The sequence below is a fragment of the Mastigoproctus giganteus genome, chromosome 9, assembly GCF_048544385.1.
Source record: "Mastigoproctus giganteus isolate SK-2022 chromosome 9, ASM4854438v1, whole genome shotgun sequence".
Lineage (NCBI taxonomy): Eukaryota > Metazoa > Arthropoda > Arachnida > Uropygi > Thelyphonidae > Mastigoproctus > Mastigoproctus giganteus.
The window spans coordinates 41,307,199-41,332,605 of NC_143583.1; the positions used below are offsets into that span (position 1 = coordinate 41,307,199).

Below are 25,407 nucleotides of genomic sequence, written 5' to 3' on the forward strand. Positions count from 1 at the left end.
TGCCAGTGCTATGTTGCCATTTTTGAATAAAGTCCCTCTGTACCGTTTTGTTTCCTTTGTTGTTGTTTCCTTCATCAGTTCTGTTTCTCACGAGGTCGCTTTGGTATGCTTTTCCCATATAGACTAAAATTGTAGCCGAAAGTCTCCGAATAATTTAGAAATTCAATTAAAAAACCCAATTAAAAATAATTCCATTTAAAATTTAAATTAAAGCCAATTCTATTTAATTGGCTTTAATTTTAAATTGAATTATTTTTAATTGAATTTCTAAATTATTCAGAGACTTCAGGCTAAAATTTTTGTCTCGTTACTTTTGCTTTCCCCTCCCTGTTGATTTAACTATTATGTTTAAATTTTCGCTCAACAATTTTTCCATACTACTGGAATATGTTTTAATTTTATACTTAATGTCGGTTATGCATTATGGACATCATGTGGAGGATTGTGTATTTTGCTGCCTCTAATGATAGCTTTATATTTATATTCTTATTTATTTTATTTTCATAACTATGTCATTATTCAAATAAAAAAAAATAATATATATCTCAGGGGTTCGCATCTCGTGAGTATGCACTTGGCATACCTAGGGTACATACAGTACCTGGATATCATTTTTTCCTTTCTTGGCGATTCCCTTCCACTTGCTCTCTCTGTCTCGGGGTAACTCGAGAGAATTTTTTTTTTTTGTCTGGTGCAGCAAAAGCCTCAAGGCTTTCTTGCACCATATGGATAATAATAATATACTGTTTTTTTTTTTTAATTCTGATAAATTTCTAAACTTGCTAGTCACAGGTAAAAGGTTGATAGAGGGAGTATCGAGATTGCTGTGTGGGTTTCACTTAATTTATTTGGTGTGCGTGAGTTATACGTATGTTTGTTGTCAATTTTGCTGCGATTTTTATAGTGTTATTTTTTATTCCTACACTTCTTTTTTTTCTGATCTAGAAACCGTATAGGAATTACTCTGTTTATCTCGTCCCCCCCCACCCTCTGTTGTACGATTGGTAATGTAATTTTCGACTTACCCTTTACAGTAACCTTTTATTGAATTTCTGGATATGGATGTTTTGACGTCTTCGGAAACGACAAGAGAGAAAGTCTTACGTCTGATGAAAAGAAAGGACGAAATAGAAGCCGAAATTGTTGAACTGAATGAAATCTTAAAGCAGGTGCGTGTACCCAGAGGCGTTATATATGGATCTCGTTTATATTGGACAACGATTGCCGCTGGGATTCCATACAGTGGCGGAACTACAATACCGCCACCGCGTCGGGATGCAGGGGTGGGGGTTTGACGGTTTCTTTGCTAATTATTAATGATCATCTATGGCTCCTTTTGGTAATTTGGCGGGTTGGGAATAATCAAAATTTATAGCTTCGCCTGCGGTCCCACAAGGACCAAGAGTTTCCAGTGGCACTCATATAGGCCCCATGTTTTTGATATTCATTAAGGCTAAATCCATTATTTGGGTACCACTTGTCTCCGCGCAGTGGGTGTGATTGTAGAACGGAATGATTGCACGGTTGAGTTCTGTGATTATCGTGAAGGCGTTTTCTTTCGGATTGTTTTGTGTCGTCGAGTAGGAGGTGTGCTTAGCTCAGTGGTTTTCAACCTTTTTATAATAACGGCACCCCTAAGTAATTTATTTTATTTTGCGGCACCCCTAGTCAATTTTCTGCCTGTTAGATCCGATTCTCTCTCTATCTCTCTCTCTCTCTCTCTCTCTCTCTCTATATATATATATATATAGAGAGAGAGAGAGAGAGAGATATTAAAAAATATGTTATATGATATTTATTACAATAATATAATTATAAAAATTACATTTCATAATACAAATTATATATATACAGTATATAATTTTATTCTTTATATAGAGGTACTAAGCAAACATCAATTATAGATTACCAAAAAATTAAAAAGATACTGTACACCTTTTTATAATGAAATAAACATATAATAATAAGTTTAAGTAACTTAAACCCAAATTATGTGGCACCCCTGGAATGTTGTTGTGGCACCCTAAGAATCTGCGGCACCCTGGTTGAAAACCACTGGCTTAGGTAGTGTGTTTATCCTACCCATCCCGCTGTTTTAAAATTGGAAAACCTGTTCCCAATTTAAAAACAGCGGCAAATGTAGGGGGAGGAACACCCTAGGAAGACAGTGGGCAAGGAAGGCAGTGAGTGGCACCTGCCAATAATGGTTTTCCTCCTGGAAACTTGGTTCTTTTGTCCAGCCAACAGGCAAATCAGCCACAGAACACATCAAATTTACAGACATAATATATATGGTGCAATATGGCCTAAGTTGTACCCAAAATGTTGACAATAATTCTGATATAATACCAGTAAGTGTAAGATTCTAAATTTCAACAACAGTAATTCAAGATTTCTTATTGGGTTCATTAGAGGGCTGTAAAGACTGAAGATGTGCAAATATCTCCTACTTACAAAATAGGGGCAGGGGATAAAAGGTTTAATTGAGTAATTGCAAACCTGTATACTTGATTTTTGTACTGGCCAGTAGCATAGCTACCCTTTTTCGGGCCTGGAGGCAAAGAACATGTACGGACCCCTACTTAATTAATGAAAATTGTAAAAAGAGGAGACAGCCAAAGATGCCGGGCCCGGAGGCAATTGCCTTGCCTGCCTATATGGTAGCAATGCCACTGTTAATGGTCAAAATAATGCATTTAGTGGTTAAAGAAGTATTGCAGGATTTTCTTGAGAGGAGTGCAGTTATACAGCAGTCATAGCTTGGATTTGTTAAATGGAGATCTTTTCAGACTTATCTGAATAGTTAAAAAAAATATATATATATATGTGTGTGTGTGTATATATATATATACACACACACACAAAGTAAAACCTGGATAAGAAGTTCTCCAAGGGACTGGAGGTTTAGAACTTCTTACACGGAAAAACTTCTTCTTAGAAGGGAAAATGACCTGAAATATTAACTACACAAATAAAAATGAAAAGATAACGTACATAAATTCAAGATGATTTTTAAGTACTATTTTAGAATTTATAAATATTTTACTCTGCCTATGGGAAACATTTTTAAACAGGATTTCTAATTGTTTAACATTCTGTTCATTAAACTCATTACCAAATTGGAAGAATGAGCTCCTTTGGAGTTTCAACATACCTGAAAGGTATGAATTACAATAAGACTGAGCAACAATCCACTAAGTAATTCAGGACTGTTCACAACTATCAGAACTTAACCCTTAATGTGGTCTGCGGATCCAATTATGGATATCAATGGAAACAGTTGCAATATGTCACTTCCATTATATCAAAATGTTTATACTAAAAAGGTTTTAGTGCTGAAAGCCTAAACGTATTTGTTTAAATAAACTAAATGCAACAAAGCATAATATTTTAAGATTCTATATCTATATAATATCGGTGTAGATACACCACAGACAACTCTTAAAGAAAAACTACAATCGTAGTGTGAAAGACACCCACTGATGAAAAGCCAACTAGCTTTGAAACAGTGCTGTCTGGATGGTGGTGTCCACCGAGAATAAGTGACAATAGTCTTCTCTATTAGTGAAGTGTTACTTATTCAATGTAGTGCAACACATGGTAACTTGTGAAGATGAGTATAATATGAGATACAGATTAAATGATGCCTTCCACACTACAATTGTAGTTTTTCTTTAAGGTTGCTATGACTCTATGGTGTATCTACACTGATATCATATAGATATAATAATGTGTTTATGTATTCATAACTGAGGAAGAGAAACAGAGTTAAAAGCCTTCTGTAAGTATTTTATTTTATCAAAAGAAGTGAGAGCAGGGGGCGAAGCCCCTAGTATATATAAAATAAATAAATTTGCGACCATTATCAATCCATTGCAAGATAGAGGCCTCCTTAGCAAGTCATGTTGAGGGAATGGACCATACCATGCTGGTCCAATCATCGTTGGCAGATTGACTGTATTTAGCAGTTGGGGGCTTGAATCCCAGCCTACTCAAAGAGTGTCTACCGTTGCACTTCTGCAGATCAGATACAATTGTTAGATTATTATAAAATTCAAATTTTTTTGAAATTTATTTCAAATTTGCCATAGCTTGAAGCATGTGAAGTATGAATATTAGGCATTTTGCTGACTCTATTCCAAGTGAATATTGCCTTCCATGTGTTTTTGTTATTTTTTATTATTCAGAAATAATGATGAAGCTTTCAAGAATATATCAGTTACAACTGTTAAAACTGTTGATATCTATAGATCATGTGGGGGAGTTCTGTAAATAACTACAGAGTAGAAAGAGACTGATGCCATATGAGAAAACTTATAAAAAAAATGGAGATGCTCCATTTTTTTAAGCAAGTAATGGTTGAAGGTTCCAAAAAAAAAAAATAAAAAAAATAAATAAATGTAGTACATTAAATGTGCAGGTTTGCAACTTATGTGTAAACCATTACAAAAAAAAAAAAAAAAAAAAAAAAAGCTAAAATATCAGTATTATTTGACAGAATATTGATGAAAAATAAAGGATAATTCTGTTTATAATGTTTTCCTGCTTATAGTGCTTCTTGGGGTTATTTGAAAGTTCAATAATAATAAAATATGTCAATAAGAGCCACTTACTCAAATCTTACATCTATGGGTTGATTAGTTTTTTTTTTTTTTTTTTTCCCCATTTGGTTATGCACTGATTTATTTAATAGTTGAAATGCAGTGATTGCCTTTTTGCTGATTAGTGTTTCTTAGTTTAGATATTTATGTTATCTGACTTTGTGTGGTAGATAATGGTTTTCAGCCACTCATCAGTCTGAGTAATGGCAAATGATGCAAGAAAGCAAGCGTATACAGCATCAGCCAAAAAAAAAAAAAAAAAAACACTTCCCATGTCACCTGTTCATCCCGTCTAACAGTTTAGTTCTTCCTTGAATTTATTCAAGATACCCATTTCTACAACACCAGATGATGTTGTTTCAACAATCAACTATCATTGACTGAAGACAAATTTCTGCACATCTTTCCTTGATTTGAATTTATGCCCCACGAATGGCCTCATAATTTTTATTCTTTCTTCCTTTTTCTTTCCATTTTGTTCTATTATTCATTTAATTAAAAATTTTTAATGTATGTACATACGTGTGCATGCACACAAACTATTTTTGGATGCACCTATGAGCCGCTATATAACTACTAAACTAAAGTATTTGCATAGCACCTGACAGGTGCATTTTTGCAGTTACACTGTAAAAACCATAAATACTACTCAAATTTCTATTCCATTAAACTGTATGGTAAGGAAGTTAAAGAAAGCTGCATTCATTAACCTCGAATCAACAGCAAAAAGAATCTTCCTGCAGTTTTTGCAGGAAGATTCTTTTAGGGACCTTTCAGGGTTAAATACATTGTGTAAACTTGTTCATGGCATTCTTACTTTTTCTCGGATGATGCACACAAGGGAGAGGTATGAATTTAAATTGGAGATGGTTCAGGATACATCTGTAAAACTTTGGTTTCAGCCTTCAATAATTCATTATTGGAACAAACTTCCCACCTGGTGTTGTGGAAGTTGGTAGTTTGAATAAATTTAAAGGATTGAATGCATTATTAGAAGATATGAGCAAATGAAGCAGGTAAGGTTTTTTTTTAATTAATTTTTTTTTTTTTTTTTTGGATGCTGTATAAGCTTACTTTTGTCATTTTGCCACTGCTGATACTAATGTAATGTTAGTATCGGCGTGGGTTGATCACTCGCACACTAGCAAGACTTGTGTATTTATTGGATGATGTTTTCTACAGCAGCATGTACGAGAGGCAATCATAGGGAGTAATACTCTTGATTTGATTATCAGAGTGTCTCAAGCATATATAACTTTCTGAAGATGATTAAAGTATATCACCTCCTTTAGTTAGGGAAAAAAAAATTATTTTCTGGTTTCTTTTTCCATTTTCTGTAATTGAGAAGAAATAGCATGCATAATTATCATATGTATGGCGCACTATGGTCATAGTTGCCGATGCGCCCAATAAATCCCGAAACAAACAAACAAACAAACAAACAAAACGATTATCAGCAGTGATTATTCATGCATTAAGAATCTGCAGATGAAGGAGCCACTAGGTGGAAGTGATCACAGTATATTGATGTAGGATTTACTTAAAGATGAAACTACCATTAGGGGTAAAGAAAATGGCTTTTGCTTTTGCAAAGATGATTATGGTGGATTTAAAAACTGTCCCAGACAGTTTTTAAATTCTATACAGTGGTGCCAACTGATGATTGCAGGTGGTAGATGACTTTCATCAACCGGTGAAATACCACCACTTTGCTTATTGGAGGCTTGAAATGGTGAAACCCATGTTTAGTTTCTAGAGCAAAGTTTCCGGCATCCCCCCCCCCATACTTCTCCTTCAACCCATGCACGGTACTAAGTACTATAGGTTTTGATACCTTTCGTGTTTGGGGTTTTCATAAAAAAAAAAAAAAAAATATTACCAAGAGCAAATTCTAAATGGGAAGCATTCAAGGAATTAATCATGGCACTAGGCTTTTCATACCAGCTAAGAAATACTGTTCAAGGTTTAGACCAAAATGGATGGCATATGAACTAGTGAGACTTGTGTCAGAGAAGAAAAATGTATAGGATTCATATAAATTATCAGGCAACACAGAAGCCAATGGTAGATATAAACTAATCTGTGATCAAGTCACAAAGGAGGTTAGCAAGCGAAGGCAGATTACAGAAATCTTTTGTGAACAATGCAAATAAAAACAGTGAAGACTTCTTCACATATGTAAACCCTAGAAGGAAGGAGATGAATCAGATTGGCCCACTTGACATTGATGGTTCAACTGTTGATGATACCACTCAGGTGGCTGACAAACTGAATGAGTATTTCGCATCTACATTCACACATGAGGGATTCTCTAAGTGGAAGCCAGAAGCTTATTAAACTAATAGATTTTGTAATAACTCAGAGGAAAGTGGAAGAGAAAATTGTTGAAGTTAAATATAAAAAAGGCACCTGAAGTGGATGGGATCTATCCAATTATATTAAGGGAGGCAGCAAAAGAAGTAAGCAAACACTTATAGTAGTAATAGTACTGGCATGTAATGCAAGAAAGCAAGTGTATGAGCTTATGCAGCATCAGCCAAAAAAAAAAAAAAAAATTTACAAAACAATTCTCTCTAAATGTTTGTCCAGTTCCTCCTTAAATTTATATAACCTATCAACTTCCACGACAGATGGAAGTTTGTTCCAGCAATTAACCACCCACTGGCTAAAGGCAAATTTCCGCACATCTATTCTACCTCTGTCTTTCCATAATTTGAATTTATGCCCCCTTAGGGTCATAATCTGAACAAGCGGAAGAAATCCATCCGAATTTGTCGTGCTCAATCCATTCAAGGCCTTATACAAATCACCTCAATCAGATCACCTCGCAGGTGCCTAGTCTCCAGCCACTGCAATTTGCAGAACTTAAGCTTCTTTTGGTAAGAGGATCCCTTCATTCTCCTCACCAGTCTTGTTGCCCTTCTCTGTACACGCTCAAGCAAATCTACATCCTAAAATGAGGCCTCCAGACCTGTATGCAGTACTCAAGGAGTGGCCTAACCATTGCCTTATACAGAGGGTCAATCACCTCCTTTTCCCTGCTGGCAAAATTCCTATATATCATTGACAAAATCCCATGACCTGCCTGCATTGCTCAGAAAACTTCATGTCTGACTGCACAATTACTCCCAGGTGTTTTTCATTTTCTACCACCTTAAGTGAAGTACCACACAGTTGGTACGTTTCTCTGGGATTACTTCTACCCATGTGTAGTATTTTGCATTTGCTAAGGTTAAACTTCAGTTACCACTTCTCAGCCCATCTGCCCGAATTTTCTAGGTCCTGTTGCAGTAGCACACTGCCATTACTGTTATTAACAACCCTGCCAACCTTTATATCATCTGCAAACTTTAACACTAAGTCTAATATACCATATTTTCCCATGTATAAGATGCACCTTTTTTCGAAAAATTTGGGGTCTAAAAACTGGGTGCGTCTTATATAGTGGTTGTAGATTTTTTTTACTTGCATTTCGCGCTTGTTGTCTTTGTGCTCATTGTTTCGCGCTTGTTACCAGTATATTAGATTACATTTTGCCACGTTCTGCCCAGAAATGGCCCAGAAAAGATTTTCGTACAGTGCTGAATTCAAGTTAAAAGTGATCCAGTTTGCAAAAGTGAATGGAAATCGTGCTGCTGAACATAAGTTTGGTCCTCCTCCAACTGAGAAAACAATCCGAGACTGGCTACGGGAAGAAGAAACCCTACTGAAAACGCCACGGCAGAAGAAAAGGCCATTAGAGGCAAGTCAGCAAAATGGTCTGATTTAGAGAGGGAATTGAAGATATGGATTGAGGAGCAAAGGGCAATTGGAATTCCTGTGTCCACAAAGATGGTTCAGCATGAGGCAAGACGAATGCTGATGAAAAAGAAGTTACTGATTTCAAAGGAGGACACAATTGGTGCTTCAGGTTTATTAAACAGAATGGACTAAGCATGCGTACATACACCAGACTTGCCCAAAAGATGCCTGAAAACTATGAGCAGAAGGTCCTTGAATTTCATCGTTTTGTCATTCAATGTCGCAAGACATATCAGTTTGAGTTCCAATTCTTCATTCCTAATATCTGTGTGACACCATGTCTCTGATATCCCAACAATATCTGCCTTTGATGTCTTGACCAACACTTCAAATTCATCAAATTTATTTACTATAATTCCTTTGGTATACATGCAAGTATACATGCACCTATTCTTAGTTACCCTAACACATCCCATATACCCACCTGTCTCACGATGTCTGCCATCAGTCCCTTAAACCCCCAGCACCCCTTGCTCCAGGCCGCTGCTTATTCTAATAGAAGTAGTGCAAGAATCACCTTTACCTCTGCCTGCAGCTACTTTTAACCTTTTAGTCTGTGAATCACAACAAGCTAGCAGTTTTCCGACCCACCTAACACTGCCTCGATAGCATCAGCAAATATTCTTGTACCCTTTCTATTTAAGTGTATCCCATCTGTGTAGAAGCAGTCTCTCCTGTTAACAAGCACAGACCATGCTGAAAAAAATTCTACCTCTTGAGCCTTGCACATTCTCTCTAGGGCCGAATTGATTGACAAGGCTCTCATCATGTACTCTTTCCTATCGTGTCTGGGCAGAATTGCAGACACTTTCAATTATGAGAGCATCCTTGGATTCAGGAGAGGTCTCAGCAGATAGAAATGTGCAAGTGTATCCCCAATTCACAAAGGGGGGGGATTAATGGGTAATACTGGTAATTACAGACCTGCTAGTTTAACTTCTGTTCCGGGGAATATAATGGATTTACCAGTTAAAGAAGTAATGTAGGTCATCTAGACAAGAATGCAGTTATAGTTCAGACACAGTATGGGTTTATTAAGGGGAGATCTTGTCTGACTAAATTGATTGGATACTACGATGTGGTCACAAAGGAACTGGATGCAAAATATAATTTTGATATCATATACTTGGATTTAAGTAATACCTTTCATACTGTTGCACATAGAAGACTACTGTATAAATTGGAGCAGTATGGTATTAAGGGCAAGTTGCTGCTATGAATAAAGGGATGGTTGATTTGGAGAAAATAGAGTGGTAATCTGTGGACACTGCTCTTCATGAACTAATGTTACTAGTGGATTCCCCCGGAGTTCAGTTTTGGGCCCATTGTTCTATTCTGTATTTATCAGTGATATTAGTAGCCAGGTGGGAAGGAGCACCAGTGTGTAGCACACGCTTCTTGATTAGACCGGGGTTCGAGCCCGTCACCACCAAATACGGAGGACGCGGAAAGGTCAGGGAATGACCACCGCACATCCCCGGAGCAATATGGCCTTAGTTGCTAATGCTCCTAAAAACCAAATAACAACAACATCAGTGATATTAATGAAAGTATATTAGGCTTAATGTTCAATTTTGGAGATGATACAAATGTTGGCAGATTTCCTAGATCCTGTAATGTTAATCACATTACAGGATCTAGGAAAGTTAAGCAGGCAGAATGCGAAGTGGCAACTGATATTCTAATAGAAATAGTGCAAGAATCACCTTCACCTCTGCCTATGGCTACTGTTAAACTATTATGTACAGAGAAATAGAGTGGGCTAGTAAATCGGAATGTCTTATAATGGGGGATTTTAACTTCTCAGATATTGACTGGAACTTTTGGGTTGGTCACTCACACACTAGTCAGACTTTTGTGGATTTATTGGATGATTGTTTTCTGCAGCAGCATGTTCGAGAGGCAACCAGAGAAAGTAATATTCTTGATCTGGTTATCAGCAGTGATCATTCGTGTATTAAGAATTTGCAGATAAAGGAACCACTAAGTGGCAGTGATCACAGTGTACTGTTGTGGGATTTACTTAAAGATTTAATTACCATCAGGGGTAAAGGAAAGGGTTTTTGCTTCCGTAAAGGCGAGTACAGTGGTCTCCGACAGTTTTTAAATTCTGTACAGTGGGACCAACTGACGATGTTACCAACAGTAAATTCTAAGTGGGAAGCATTCAAGGAATTAATCGTGGAAGCTACTAAAAGTTTCATACCTATTAAGAAATATTGTTCAAGGTTTAGGCCTAAATGGTTATCTAATGAACTAATGAGACTCGTAACATAGAAGAAAAATGCATGGGTATGCATATAAATTATCAAGCGACTCAGAAGCCTATGGCAGATATAAGCTAGTCTGTAATCAGGTGACAAAAGAGGTTATGCAGGCGAAGGCAGAGTACGAGAAATCCTTGGCAAAAGATGCTAAGAAAAACAGCAAGGATTTCTTTACTTATATAAATTCTAAAAGGAAGGGGATGAATCTGATTGGTCCACTTGACATCGATGGTTAAACTGTTGATGATCCTGCTCAGATAGCAAACAAACTGAATGAGTATTTCGCATCTACATTCACACATGAGGAATTATTAAGGTTTGAAAATGGCAGAAGGTTATCCAATTGTAGCAGGACACTTAATGATTTTGGAAAAACTGAAAGCAAAGTGGAGGAGAAATTGTTGAAGTTACACATAAGAAAAGCACCTGGGGTGGATGGGATCTATCCAGTTATATTAAAGGAGGCGGCAAAGCAACTAAGCAAACCCTTAGCCATAATTATGAGAGCGTCCTTGGACTCAGGGGAGGTTCCCATGGACTGGAGATGTGATCCCCAATTCACAAAGGGGGATCGAAGGGTGACACGAGTAATTACAGACCAGTTAGTTTAACTTCTGTTCCGGGTAAAACAATGGAGTCACTGGTTAAAGATGCATTGCAGGATCATCTAGACAAGACTGCAGCAATAATTCAGACACGGCATGGGTTTGTTAAGGGAAAGTCTTGTCTGACAAATTTGATAGGATATTATGATGTGGTTACAAAGGAACTGGATGCAAAAAATAATTTTGATATCATATATTTGGATTTCAGGAAAGCTTTTGACACTGTTGCGCATGGAAGACTATTGTACAAATTGGAGCATGATGGTATTAAGGGTAAGTTGCTACAATGGATAAAAGGATGGTTAAGTGGGAGAAGACAGAGGGTGGTAATCAATGGGTGCTGCTCTTCTTGGACTAATGTTATTAGTGGAGTCCCACAGGGTTCGGTGTTAGGTCCACTGTTGTTTTGTATATTTATCAATGATATTGATGAAGGTATATCAGGCTTAATGTCGAAGTTTGCAGATGATACAAAAGTTGGCAGGGTTGTTAATGACAGTAATGGCAGTGTGCTACTGCAACAGGATCTAGATAATTTGGGCAGATGGGCTAAGAAGTGGCAACTGAAGTTTAACCTTGACAAATGCAAAGTACTGCATATGGGTAGAAGTAACCCCAGAGAAACGTACCAACTGTGTGGTACTACACTTAAGGTGGTAGAAAATGAAAAAGACCTGGGAGTAATTGTGCAGTCAGATATGAAGTTTTCCGAGCAATGCAGACAGGCTGCCAGGGCAGGCCATGGGGTTTTGTCAATGATATATAGGAATTTTGCTAGCAGGGAAAAGGAGGTGATTATCCTTCTGTATAAGGCAATGGTCAGGCCATGCCTTGAGTATTGCGTACAGGTCTGGAGGCCTCATTTTAGGAAGGATGTAGATTTACTTGAGCGTGTACAGAGAAGGGGAACAAGATTGGTTACTGGAATGAAGGGATCCTCTTACCAAGAGAGGCTTAAGTTCTGCAAATTGCAGTGGCTGGAGACTAGGCACCTGCGCAGTGATCTGATTGAAGTGTATAAGGCCTTGAATGGGTCGAGCATGCTGAATTCTAATGGGATCCTTCCCATTAGAATTCAGACTTGTTCAGATTACGAACCTAAGGCGCCATAAATTCAAATTAAGAAAAGACAGATGTAGAATAGATGTACGGAAATTTGCCTTTAGCCAGTGGGTGGTTAATTGCTGGAACAAATTTTCCATCTGTTGTTGTGGAAGTTGATAGGTTGAATAAATTTAAGGAAGAACTGGACAGGCATTTGGAGAGAATGGTGTGTTTTTTTTTTTTTTTTGGCTGATGCTGCATAAGCTCATACACCTGCTTTCTTGCATCACATGCCACAACTACTACTACCTCTGCCTGCTGCTACTTTTAGCCTTTTAGTCTGTGAATTCCCTCCCCCCCCCAAACTGCAGTTCCACATTGAACAATGCAAAGCACTGTATATGGGTAGAAGTAATCCCAGAATAACATACCAACTGTTTGGTACTGCATTCAGAGTAGTGGAGAATGATGAAAAAGACCTGGTGGTAATTGTGCAATCAGATATGATCTCTGAGCAGTGAACAATGGCTGCCAGGACATCTCATGGGATTTTGTCAATGATATATACTAGGAATTTTAGTAGTCTGGATAATGTGGTGATTATCCCTTTGTATAAGGCAGTGGTTAGGCTACACCTTGAGTACTGCATACAGTTTTGCAGGCCTCATTTTAGGAAGGCTGTAAAGCTGTTGGAACAAGTACAGAGAAGGGCAATGAGATTGGTAAGGGGAACAAAGGGGTGTTCTTACCAAGAAAGGCTTCAATTCTGCAAATTGTAGCATTTGGAGACTAGGCACCTGCAAGGTGATCTGATAGAAGTGTTTAAGGCTTTGAATGGTTTGAGTAAGCTCAGTGCTTATGGGATTCTTCCTGTTGTTCAGATTACGCACTTGAAGGGCATATATTCAAATTGAAGAAAGATGGTTGCAGAATGGATATACAGAAATTTGCCTTTAGCCAGTGAATTGCTGGAACAAACTTCATCTGCCGTGGAAGTTGATAGCCTAATTGAATTCAAAGAAGAACTAGACAAACCTTTGGAGGGAATTATTAGGTGAAATGCAAAGTTTGTTTTTTTTTGGGCTGATGCTGTATATGCTTGATTTCTTGGCTGTTGCTTAATTTCTTGCATAATGCTAACGCTGAAATCAGTAGTGATCCTAATGTGATGTTGTTCTCTGATCAGTGCAACACATTTTGTCAGGACAGACAGGTGGGTCTGCCTGTGATATTTAGAATTTTTGTTAGAAGTGACAAAAAGGCTGTTACTCTGCTGTATACAGGTAGTTATGGTATATTTTAACTGTTGTATACAGGACTGGAAATGACATTTCTGGGTGCATTACCATTTGGACAGAGTATGATAGAGAGCAGCTAGTCTCAAATGTATTCTTACAAAGAGAGACTGCAGTTTTTTAAATTGTCATCTGAAGACCAGATATTATTATTAGCCATATGGTGCAAGGAAGCCTGAGACTTATGCTGCACCAGCCAAAAAAATTTCTGTTACCCAGAGAGAGAGAGAGAGAGAGAGAGAGCATGAGTCAGAAGTAGAAGGGAATCACCAAGAAAGAGAAGAATGATGATATCCAGCTCAGGATCCTGGGTGTGCTAAGCCCATACTCTCCAGATGTAAGTTCCTGGGGTTAATTTACACTACCCTCCAGACACACTCATACTGGTGTGTGGGTTTGTGTCTGATGGTTTGGTGTGTAACCTTGCCCACAATATTAAGCATCTGCAATTATATTTCCGCACAATCACCAAAATCCTAGTCTGTACCCAGAGGTGGACAAAAATTCTTATTGGGTATCAGAGGTCAGAGTGTAATATTGAAAATCACCAGCCTTCATCTGTGTCCGGCCCACCAGGGTTTTTGTGGTAAGTCTTATGGCCATTCGACCCTGGCTGTATCACGAGAAACTTTTCCACACCATAACCCCACCTCTTTCAAACTTCATTGTTGGCACACAGTGCATTCTGGCTGCTGCCAGCAAGGATGTCTGCTGATATCTTCTTATTTATTCTGAATAAGATGTAGTGAGATTATTACCCTATTGAATTGGTTTCCACTGCTTTGTAGACAAATTATGGCATTCATTGAGCCCATGCAAAGCAAAGTTTTGTATTGTGGTTGGTGATGTTTGGCTTATGTTTTGCTATCCTATTTTAATTGGGGCTTGTGCTCTGTATGTAGTGTATTCATACAGATTGCAATCCTTGTTGATGCCTTAAACTCTTGGTTAATATTTTTTTAGGAATGTCTGATAGGATTGTCAGGATTTAACTGTCATACTTTCCTTCCAAGTACCCTCTGTGGTCTTCCTTCACATTGATAGATGGCAGTGGTACTGTCTCACTTCCATTTTGTGATAATATTAGCAGTGGTCAACTTTGGATTCTCTAGGCTTTGCAGAGATTAACAAGCCAGCAATGTGACATCCAACAGTAATACCCCTCATAAAATCAGTTAGCTTTGCTTTATTTGCCATAACAAGAACTTATGTGACATAGACTCACCTTATATACCTGTCTGACTCCCTTGTTTTTATGGGAAGGTCTTACTTGATGTCCAAATACTTGAAATATTTGTGTATGTGAGATCTGATTGCTTCACAAGCTTACCTGTTGTCATGTTAATGTCCATATATATTTAAGGAAAAAATTGTATTTTAAATACAAAATCAGAATACTTTTAATTTCTTTTTTACCATGACTGTAAAATTTTTTACATTTAACTGCAAAATTTTGTGTAAATATATATATTTTTTACATTCAATTATATATTTTTTGAAGAAAGAAAAACTTTTCTACAACATAACACATGGTGCAATCATGGTAATATATTTTCAGCAGGGAAATGTTGGAATGCAGGAATCGTTGGTTGATGCTGAGGGTTATCCACGATCTGACATCAATATATATGAAGTAAGGAATTCTCGGCATAGAATTGTATGTAAGTATCCATAATAATATTCCGGTACAGAATCAGATATCTCTAGTAAATGATACTGCTATCACCATGATGTTGTTTTAATGTTAACAGTGTTTTACTGTTTATCATGGAGTCACAGGTCTGTATTATTAATAGAGTGTAACAGTTAATATTAACTTATTCTCTTTTATATGGCCCATAGGCATAGCTAGAATCTTGGTGTAAGGGGGAAGGGATTTCAAAATTTTTTTCCCTCTCAAAAAAAAAAATCATTATTCTTTACAATGACCATCATTAAATAATTAAATTAAATATATACTTATATATATATACACTGTATTTAAATAGGATATTAATTTGTCGTAAAATTTTTCTAATTTTTAAGCTGTTTTTAAAACTATTTTTAATTTTGTCATTTTTAAGCTGATCTGCTTCAGCATTAAAAATGACATGATGACAGGCAGTTCAATCTCCCCTCCTCCCCAATTTTCAGTTATGACACTGAGGAAGGGGATTCAATATGAGCTGCATCAGAGCAGAGCAGTTCATATTGATATTTTCCGTATGTTTATGAGGTGGTGAGTTTATTAGCAGTGGCATATGATACAAGAAACAAGTTTATACAGCATTGGCCAAAAAAAAAAAAAAAACACACGCACACACTTCCCATTTTACCTATCCATTCCCTCCAATAGTTTGGCTAGTTCTTCATGGAATTTATTTATGCTATCAACTTCCACAACAACAGATGGAATGTTCCTCCAGCAATCAACCACTTGCTGGCTAAAGGCAAACTTCTATAGATCTATTTTCCTTCCTTTGCTGCATTCTTCAACTTGACTTGCCCCCTTGTGTAATCTGAGTAAGAGTAATCCTTGCTCGACCATCTTCATTTTGTTGAAACTTGCTGTGGATGTTTAAACAGGTTTTGAATGAAGCGGTGCAAAATTTCAGTTCAAAATATAGTATGCTTGAGGCACCAGCACCTTTTTTGTGGAGGTCACTTGTGTTATGTGGAATAAATCACAAAAAATTTCAGTTTTAAGTGTTACTGAGAGGTAGTGCTCTGAAACTTGGTATACCTAGTTAACCTTTGGCTAAAACTTTAAAACTATTAAATTTCTAAAACTTTGAAATATTCTAGAATCATACAAAAAAAAGGTATAAATAGCTGATATTTGAGCCATGCTGTTATTAATGTGTTTTATCTTTGTGATGAACAGCTTGTTTATTTTGTTCCTCTATTTTGTATTGTTTCACTGTAATAAAGTTAATTAAGTTTTCATTGCTTGCAGAAACGTCCACTTATTAGTCAGCATGAAAGCCATGGAATCAGAAGATTTTGCTGGAGATAAGCTGGACTCCTGCACCATCAGTCTTATGGATAATTCTAAACGTCATGTGCTATCCTATACACGCAAAACTGGGTTAAAATTATTTAAAGAATTCGAATTTGAAGAACAACAGCTGATACGTCTATATTGTGGATTAAAACGGGTGAAGAAGACACAATTTGTCTACATCACGAAGCTTTGCTTTTGACAAAATTTGAATTTTTGCAGTGTTCATGTTGCAATCCTTTCCAGAAGAAAAATCATATGGTGAAAAAAAGTTTACAACCAATTGATTTGTCAATGGCAGACTACCCAAAAGCCCTAACAAAGGTGGACATAAAAGCAGGCCAGAAGCTGTGTCCATCATGCTGAAAAGAGTCTGACAGCTGAAAAGCAGCAACAGGAACATCAACTTCATCTGGATTGGACCATGATGACAAAATGCATGTGAACACAAGTTTGATGGCTATTGGTATTTCTCCTCTGAAATTTCAGCGAATGACTAAGAGAGACTCAGGCTATACCAAAAGGAAGGCAAGTCAAGCACAAGATGTAATTGCCAGTAAAATTGCATCTATTGGTGACTTGGATCCAAATGACATCATAGAGCCAAGTGCAAGTCATCAGCTGCTGAAATACAATGAGCTGCTGAAAGAATTGAAAGCAAAGTTGATGGTATCAAGTCATTCAGGAAAATTTCAAATATTAACACTAGCTCCAGTTAGGTAATCCATAAAGACAACAATTGAAGAGTTTAGTGTCTCAGAAAGAATGGTCAAGAAAGCTAGAAAACTTAAAGCAGAAGAAGGAATCATGGCCATACCTGGAAAAAAAACAAGGAAAAAAGCTTTCTGAGCAAGTAAAGCAAAAGATGATGAATTTAGTTAGATATGTCCTAGAAAGAAAGATTACATTTCCATTAGAAATGCAGATGAATTAAAAATGCAAATGCAAAAGTGACTACTACTCAGCAAATTGAAGGAAATGTTTTTTAACTTATTGAGATAGAAATGGATCTGACTTTGGATTTTCTAAATTTTGTGAACTTTGACCCAAGTGGTGTGTCACAGTTGGTGCACCAGGAACACATTCTGTATGTGTATGCACAATCCATCAAAATGTCAAGTTAATGCTAGCAGCAAGTCCTGTTGAATATGATTACAAGGTTCTCATTGGTAAAACAGTCTGTGATTTGGAGTCAAGATTGTATGTGTGAAAAATGTCCAGGAATAGATGAATTAAAAAAGTTTCTAGAGAATATTTTTGAAAACAGTGAACCAGAAGATATTATTGAATTCAAGCAATGGATACACACTGATAGAGATACAGTGGACACAAAGCACTTAACAACAGAAGATTTTATTGAAGAGTTGAGTACAAAGATATTTAACCTTTCCTGTCATCACTACATTGCTAAACATCAAAGCTAACATTTGAAGTCAACAAAGGAAAGCCTAATAATAGGAGAATTGGTCATCTTGATGGATTTTGTAGAAAATTATTCATTTGTTGGGCAAGATGCTGTCCAAGGGTTCCACTGGGAGAATAGCCAGGCTACATTGCATCCATTTGTCATTTATTACAAGGATGTTGAACTTCAGAATAGAAGTTTCTGCATAATCAGTGACTGCCTTCGACATGACACAGTTGCAGTGCATGTTTTTCTAACCAACTTAATTGAATATTTGAAGAGTTTCATGACAGAAATCAGGCACATTTACTACTTCAGTGATGGTTCTGCAGCTCAATACGATAACAGTGCTGAATGGAATTTCTTTGGCACTAGCCATGGCAAGTCACTATGTGATGGAATTGATAAAACAATAAAACGATTGGCAGCACATGCATGTCTCCAATGCCCAATTGAAAACCAAATCCTGACACCAAGAAACATGTTTGAATTTTGTGACAAGCATGTGACTGGAATAAAATTCTGTTTTATTTCTAAAGAGGAAATTGAGCAAGTAAGGCCATGTCAAGAGAAAATCATCACTTCATTCCTATTGATGCAAGACAGATTCGTGTTTGCAGAGTATCAAATGACACACCATCATCATTTGTAACTCATGTAGATCAGACTAGTGAAACTAATATTCAATATGTGCCAATTGTTAATTTACAACCTGTCCAATACATTGCCTGTATTTATGACAATAACTGATGGATTAGAAATATTTGGGAAATTTCATTTAAAGAACATGATGTATTGGTAAATTTCATGCATTCTCATGGAGCAGCTTGCTCATTTCACTGGCTTGCTAGACAAGATGTCTGCTGGATTCCTGAACAACAAATTATTGCCAATCTTCCAGCTCCAAAAACAACAACAATGGGATGCAACAACAATATAGCTTGCCTGAAGTAGTAATATCAACCACCAATGAAAAATTCCAGTCCATTACAAAGCAGTGATTCAATATCTTCACACTCACTTGCATATTTCAAATTGTATTGTGTTTTAAATAAATTTTGTTGCAGTTATAACTTCTTTCAAGCTTAGAAACCAATAGAACATCATCTTTATGCTTGGAATCCTGAATAAAAACCACTTTTCAGGCTTGGGAACTTGCACTAAAGAAACCCATACAATTTCTTTTCTTGCCATTTGCATCCCCATTGTAAAAAATACATATCTTTTTGTGCATTGGCAATATATCCTTTCTCCTTAAACCAAAGGGAAGATGTTTTGGGTTCGAGAGTAGCCTGTGCGGCCACAGCTATTTTGCAGCTCCTGGAGAAGCGAAGTTTTTTCTGATTTATTTTTTCTTTTATTAGCTTAAATTGGCATATTTACTTATTTTCTAGAGTAGTTTTATATTCCTAGTTACAATACTTAGTTTAAAGTTTAACTTGATAGAGATTTCGTGTGTATTACTTACTATCGGTAACGGTATCAAATCCACGTGTTACAAATTGCAGCTCTGTTGAACGAGAGGTTTTTAACCATATTTAGCCGATTTATTAACCAATTGTTCTATAAAATTATTATCGGTAAGTAGCTATAGACCTAGTCAGGATCCTTAGTTTATTCTAAATTGAGATAGTGAGATTTGGAAGTTAATCAATACTTAAGAGTCCGTAGAACTACTGTTCGTAATTACCGCCATTGTAACATGATACAGCATATCCGGAATTTGATAGCATTAGCTTTGTATAGTATAGTGTGCATAATATAATATTGTCAATTAATCAGTAAATCTATTAATCTTGTTAAACTTCATTGTCAATTAAATTGCACTTTTAACTATATATATATATAACAACATAGAGTACAAACGTAACAAATAATTAATACATAACTTGATACGGAAGTTATATAAAGGGAACTCGTAGATAACACTGAAAAATCGATACTGAAAAATAAATATAGCGTTATAACTGTGTTAGGATACAAGTTTAAGGTTTTAATTTTGTTCTGAAATTGTAATTTTATTGACATTAAATCGAAATCATGACTCAAACCAGAGCAGCAAAGCAAAAGGCTCAAGCTAATGGGAGTGCTGTGGCTCAGGGGAGACCTGAGGGGGGGGCAGTTGCCCTCTGAATCACAGCCTTTTAAGATGCACTTTTTGCTTGATGTTTGCGGAGCATTCGGGTACGGGACATGATACTGCCATGGGGGATGTCTTTGTGTGTGCACGATGCAAGGAGTGCAAGGAAATTAGGCGACAACTCAGCGTTGTTATGGGCCTATATGAGACCTTGAAGGACAGGGTGGATGCCCTCGAAGGAAATAAACTGAGGGGCCCATCAAGCTCTCAGCTGCCCACATCAACGCCAGAGATTGCACTTGGTCATCTTGCAGCACAGAGGCAGCCCCCAAGGCAGAATGCACTGGTCCCACAGGAACTAGTAGTTGTTGGTGACTCTATTGTCAGGGAAACGGGGAACATGCTTTGTAAAAAGGATAGGTGGAACAGGACCAGGGTATGTCTGCCAGGGGCAAAGGTTGATGACGTTGTAGAGCGGATATCATCTTTTAAGGGCCCAAAAGGTGATATAGTTGTACACGTTGGCACTAATGATATTAAGAGGAGGAGACCAGCGTAATTACTTAACAAGTACAGGTCACTGTTGAAAAAAAGCCGTGAAGTAGGGTTGAATTTGAAAGTGTCTGCAATTCTGCCCAGACACGATAGGAGGGAGTATATGATGAGAGCCTTGTCGATCAATTCGGCCCTGGAAAGACTGTGCAAGGCTCAAGGGGTAGAATTTTTTTCAGCCTGGACTGAACTTGTTAACAGGAGAGACTTCTTCTACAGGGATGGGATACACTTAAATAGAAAGGGTGCAAGAATATTTGCTGATGCTATCGAGGCAGTGTTAGGTGGGTCGGAAAACTGCTAGCTTGGGGGGCAGACAAAGACAAAAGATTAACAGTAGCCACTGGCAGAGGTGAAAGAGATTCTTGCACTGCTTCTATTGGAATGAGCAGAAGCCTGAAAAACAATATGCAGGATATTTCAGAGACTGCTGGAAGTCATTGCGGTACAGGTAAACACATGTGTTGTGTTAGGGTAGCTAAGAATAGAAACAGGTGCATGTATGCTTGCGTGTACACCAATGCTAGGAGTTTAGTAAATAAATTTGATGAATTTGAGGTTTTGCTCAAAACATCAAAGGCAGATATTGTTGGGATATCAGACACATGGTGTCACACAGATATAAAGAATGCAGAACTGGAATTTGGGGAGTACAACGTCTACAGAAAGGATAGACAGGATAGGAAGGGAGGAGGGGTTATGCTATTAGTTAAAAAACACAAAATCGAAGGAAGTGAAGCCAGTCGACATCGATGGACAGGGCAGTGTCGAGTCAGTTTGGTGTGACATAAGCATGGGTAAATCAAAATTGAGAGTAGGAGTGTGCTATAGGCCTAATGACTCTGATGAGTATAATAAGATACTGTACAGGGAAATAGAATGGGCCAGTAAATCAGAGAGTCTTATAATGGGGAATTTTAATTTCCCAGATATTGACTGGAATTTGTGGGTTGGTCACTCACACACTAGCAAGGCTTTTGTGGATTTATTGGATGATTGTTTTCTACACCAGCATGTTCGGGAGGCAACTAGAGGAAGTAACACTCTTGATCTGATTATCAGTAGTGATTCTTCATGCATTAAGAATCTGCAGATAAAGGAACCACTAGGTGGCAGTGATCACAGTGTGCTGAAGTGGGATTTACTCAAGGAGGTAACTACCATCAGAGGTAAAGGGAAGGGTTTTTGCTTTCGTAAAGGCAACTATGATGGTCTGAGCCAGTATTTAAATTCCATACAGTGCGACCAACTGATGATGTTACCAACAGCAAATTCAAAATGGGAAGCATTCAAGGAACTAATCTTGGAAGCTACCAGGCTTTACATACCAACCAAGAAATATCGTTCAAGGTTGAGGCCTAAATGGTTGTCAGATGAACTAATGAGACATATGGCAGAGAAGAAAAATGCATTGGATACATACAAATTAATGGGTGACATGGAAGCCTATGATAGATATAAGTTGGTCTGTAACCAAGTCACAAAGAAGATTAGGCAGGCAAAGGCAGATTATGAGAAATCCATGGCAAAGAATGCAAAGAAAAACAGAAAAGAGTTCTTTACCTGCGTAAACTCAAGAAGGAAAGGGATGAATCAGATTGGTCCACTGGATGTTGATGGTTCAACAGTTGAGGATCCTGCTCAGGTGGCTAACAATCTAAACAAGTATTTTGCCTCTACATTCACAAATGAGGAGTTATTCAGGAAGGGGAATGTTGTAGGTGAAGTAAACATTGGCAGTGAGATAGATGATTTTCTAATAACTGAGAGGAAAGTGGAGGAGAAATTGTTGAGGATAAACATAAAAAAGGCACCCAGGGTGGATGGGATCTATCCAGTTATATTAAAGGAGGCAGCAAAGGAAGTAAGCAAACCCCTAGCCATAATTATGAGAGCTTCTTTGGACTCAGGGGAGGTACCCATAGACTGGAGATGTGCAAATGTAACCCCAATTCACAAAGGAGGATCAAAGGCTGACACAAGTAATTATAGACCTGTTAGTTTAACTTCGGTTCCAGGAAAATTAATGGAGGCACTTTTTAAAGAAGCACTGCAGGATCATCTAGACAAGAATTCAGTTATAGCTCAGACACAGCATGGTTTTGTTAAGGCAGGTCTTGTCTGACCAATTTGATTGGATACTATGATGTAGTCACAAAAGAACTGGATGCAGGGAATAATTTTGATATTATATATTTGGATCTTAGAAAGGCTTTTGATACTGTTGCGCATGGAAGACTGCTGCACAAATTGGAGCAGTGTGGCATTGGAGGCAAATTGCTGCTATGGATAAAGGGATGGTTGTGTGGCAGAAGACAGAGAGTGGTAATCAATGGACACTGCTCAACGTGGACTAATGTTATTAGTGGAGTTCCTCAGGGTTCAGTGTTGGGTCCATTGTTGTTTTCTGTATTTATAAATGATATTGATGATGGTATATCAAGCTTAATGTCCAAGTTTGCAGACGATACAAAGGTTGGCAGGGTTGTTAAGGACACTACTGATGCTATGCTGCTGCAACAGGATCTGGAAAGGTTGAGCAGATGGGCTGAGAGGTGGGAAGTGAAGTTTAACATTGACAAATGTAAAGTACTATATATGGGAAACAGTAACCCCAGATCAATGTATCAACTCTGTGGTACTACACTGACAGTGGTAGAGAATGAAATGGACCTGGTTGTAATTGTGCAGGCAGATATGAAGTTCTCTGAGCAGTGCAAACGAGCTGCAAGAGTTGCTCATGGTGTCTTGTCAATGATATACAGGAATTTTTCTAGCAGGGATAGGGATGTGATTATTCCCTTGTATAAGGCATTGGTCAGGCCACACCTTGAGTACTGTATACAGGTCTGGAGGCCTCATTTCAAGAAGGATGTAGAGCTGCTGGAACGAGTACAGAGAAGGGCAACAAGATTAGTGAATGGAACAAAGGGTTGCTCTTACGAAGAAAGGCTTAAGTTTTGCAAATTACAGAGTCTGGAGACTAGGCATCAGCGAGGTGATCTGATAGAGGTGTATGAGGCTTTGAATGGCTTGAGCATGCTCAGTGCCGATGGGATTCTTCATCTTGCTCAGAATAATCGCTTGATAGGGCATAAATTCAAATTGAGGAAGGACGGATGTCGGATAGATGTGCGGAAATTTGCCTTTAGCCAGCGGGCAGTTGGTTTGTGGAATAGACTTCCATCACTTGTTGTTGAAGTTGATAGCCTAAACAAATTTAAGGCTCAGCTGGACAGGTATTTCGAACGAACGGAGGGGTGAAATGGGAGTAGTGGTTGTGTTTTTTTTTTTTTTTTTTTTTTTTTGGCTGATGCTGAATAAGCTTGCTTTCTTGCATCATATGCCTCTACTAATGCTAATGCTAATAATTGCACAAAATTTCACTCTTGTAAATGCAGTAGTTCTATCCTTATTGAGATGTGAAACTTCACCAAATAAGTATGCAAATATTATGTGGAAAATATAAAATGTTTAATGCCATTTTTTAGGCCTTAAGTAGCAAGACACAGAACTGAAAAACCATGATTCTTGTTGCTTAAAACCTGCTCTTTCCAATGGTTGTAAAAATAAGATAATTGAAGGTGTCCCAAATTAAGATATTTGCCCCTAAAGATAGGTCAAATTTTGAGTCTATCTTTGAAGGAAAATATCTCAGCCAGCAAACAAGTATAAGAGCTTATATTTAGTCAGGCTGAATTCATGCAGATGTTAAATGGAATGCCCAAAGAAGAAGGTACCAAAGGTTTTTATTTCAAAGTTATGACTTTCAAAAGTCTTGCTTAAATTTGTTGCCAGTTTTAAACCGCATTGTAAAAAATATGAAGGTTTTTGAGCCTGGACACCAAAAGTTTTGCATTCTCTGCCAAAAGTTAACTAGGTATACCAAGTTTCAGACCACTACCTCTCACCATTGTGCAACAGCAACACTTAAAAACTTAGAAATTGTTTTGTGATTTGCTCTGCGTAACATAAGTGACCTCCACGAAAAAGGTGCTGGTGCCTCAAGCATACTATATTTCGAACTGAATTTTTTGCACAGCTTCTTTGGAAATCTGTTTAAACATCTACACCAAGTTTCAACAAAATTGAAGATGGTTGAACAGGGACCATCTTCAAAATTAGGCCACTTGACATGGAATCGCCCCCTGTAACAGTGCCTTCATTGGTAAAAAAGAGTGCATAGTTGTTAAAAGTGCAGATCATTAATAAAAATGTCCAGGACAACCTTGAACCATCTTTGTATATTTATGTTTCCTCATCAACAGCATCGCAAGTTTAAATCTGATTTGTACAAATGTATGTAGACAGGGTTGGAAATGGAAAACACTAACTTACCTTATTTGATCAGATTTAAACTTGTAGTGTTGTTGATGAGGAAACAAATATACAAAGATGGTTGAAGGTTGTCGTGGACATTATTAACAGGTGTATGGAGAAAGTGATGAACACTCTTCATGACTTGGTTTGCGAGTTGGTTCAAGGTTGTTCTGGACATTTTTATTAATAGAAGATTCATCCACTCAAAGTGATGAACATTCTTCATGAGTATTAGAATAGTAGGATTAATGCTTACAACCCCTGACAGATAGCTGGGCTCTCTATACATGTACATTAGAAAGAGTACAAAATGATGTCAGACTGTCATTCTGAGTGTAAAACAATGCTGTATTATCAAATTTCTTTTAAAAGAGAAACAGAAACCATCTGAAATTCTCCACCAGGTAACTACAGAGTATGGGGAGGACACCCTATCACATGCAAGTAGCATTAGTAG

The 25,407-nt window shown here is 37.4% G+C and overlaps 1 protein-coding gene across 2 annotated transcripts in view; it reads left to right on the forward strand.

Annotated features, from left to right (window-relative positions):
* Positions 1-867: 867 nt before the first annotated feature.
* LOC150080167 (26S proteasome non-ATPase regulatory subunit 9) overlaps positions 868-25,407 on the forward strand; it is a 53,045-nt gene continuing 28,505 nt past the window's right edge. The window contains exons 1-2 of one of the 2 annotated variants that reach the window (XM_090381299.1): positions 868-1,169; positions 15,175-15,274. In XM_090381299.1, coding sequence (XP_090237425.1) covers positions 1,059-1,169; positions 15,175-15,274 — 211 coding nt within the window. In that variant the 5' untranslated portion in view covers positions 868-1,058. Of the gene's footprint in view, positions 1,170-15,171; positions 15,275-25,407 lie in introns of both variants that reach the window. The other variant, XM_090381298.1, reaches the window with a different exon arrangement.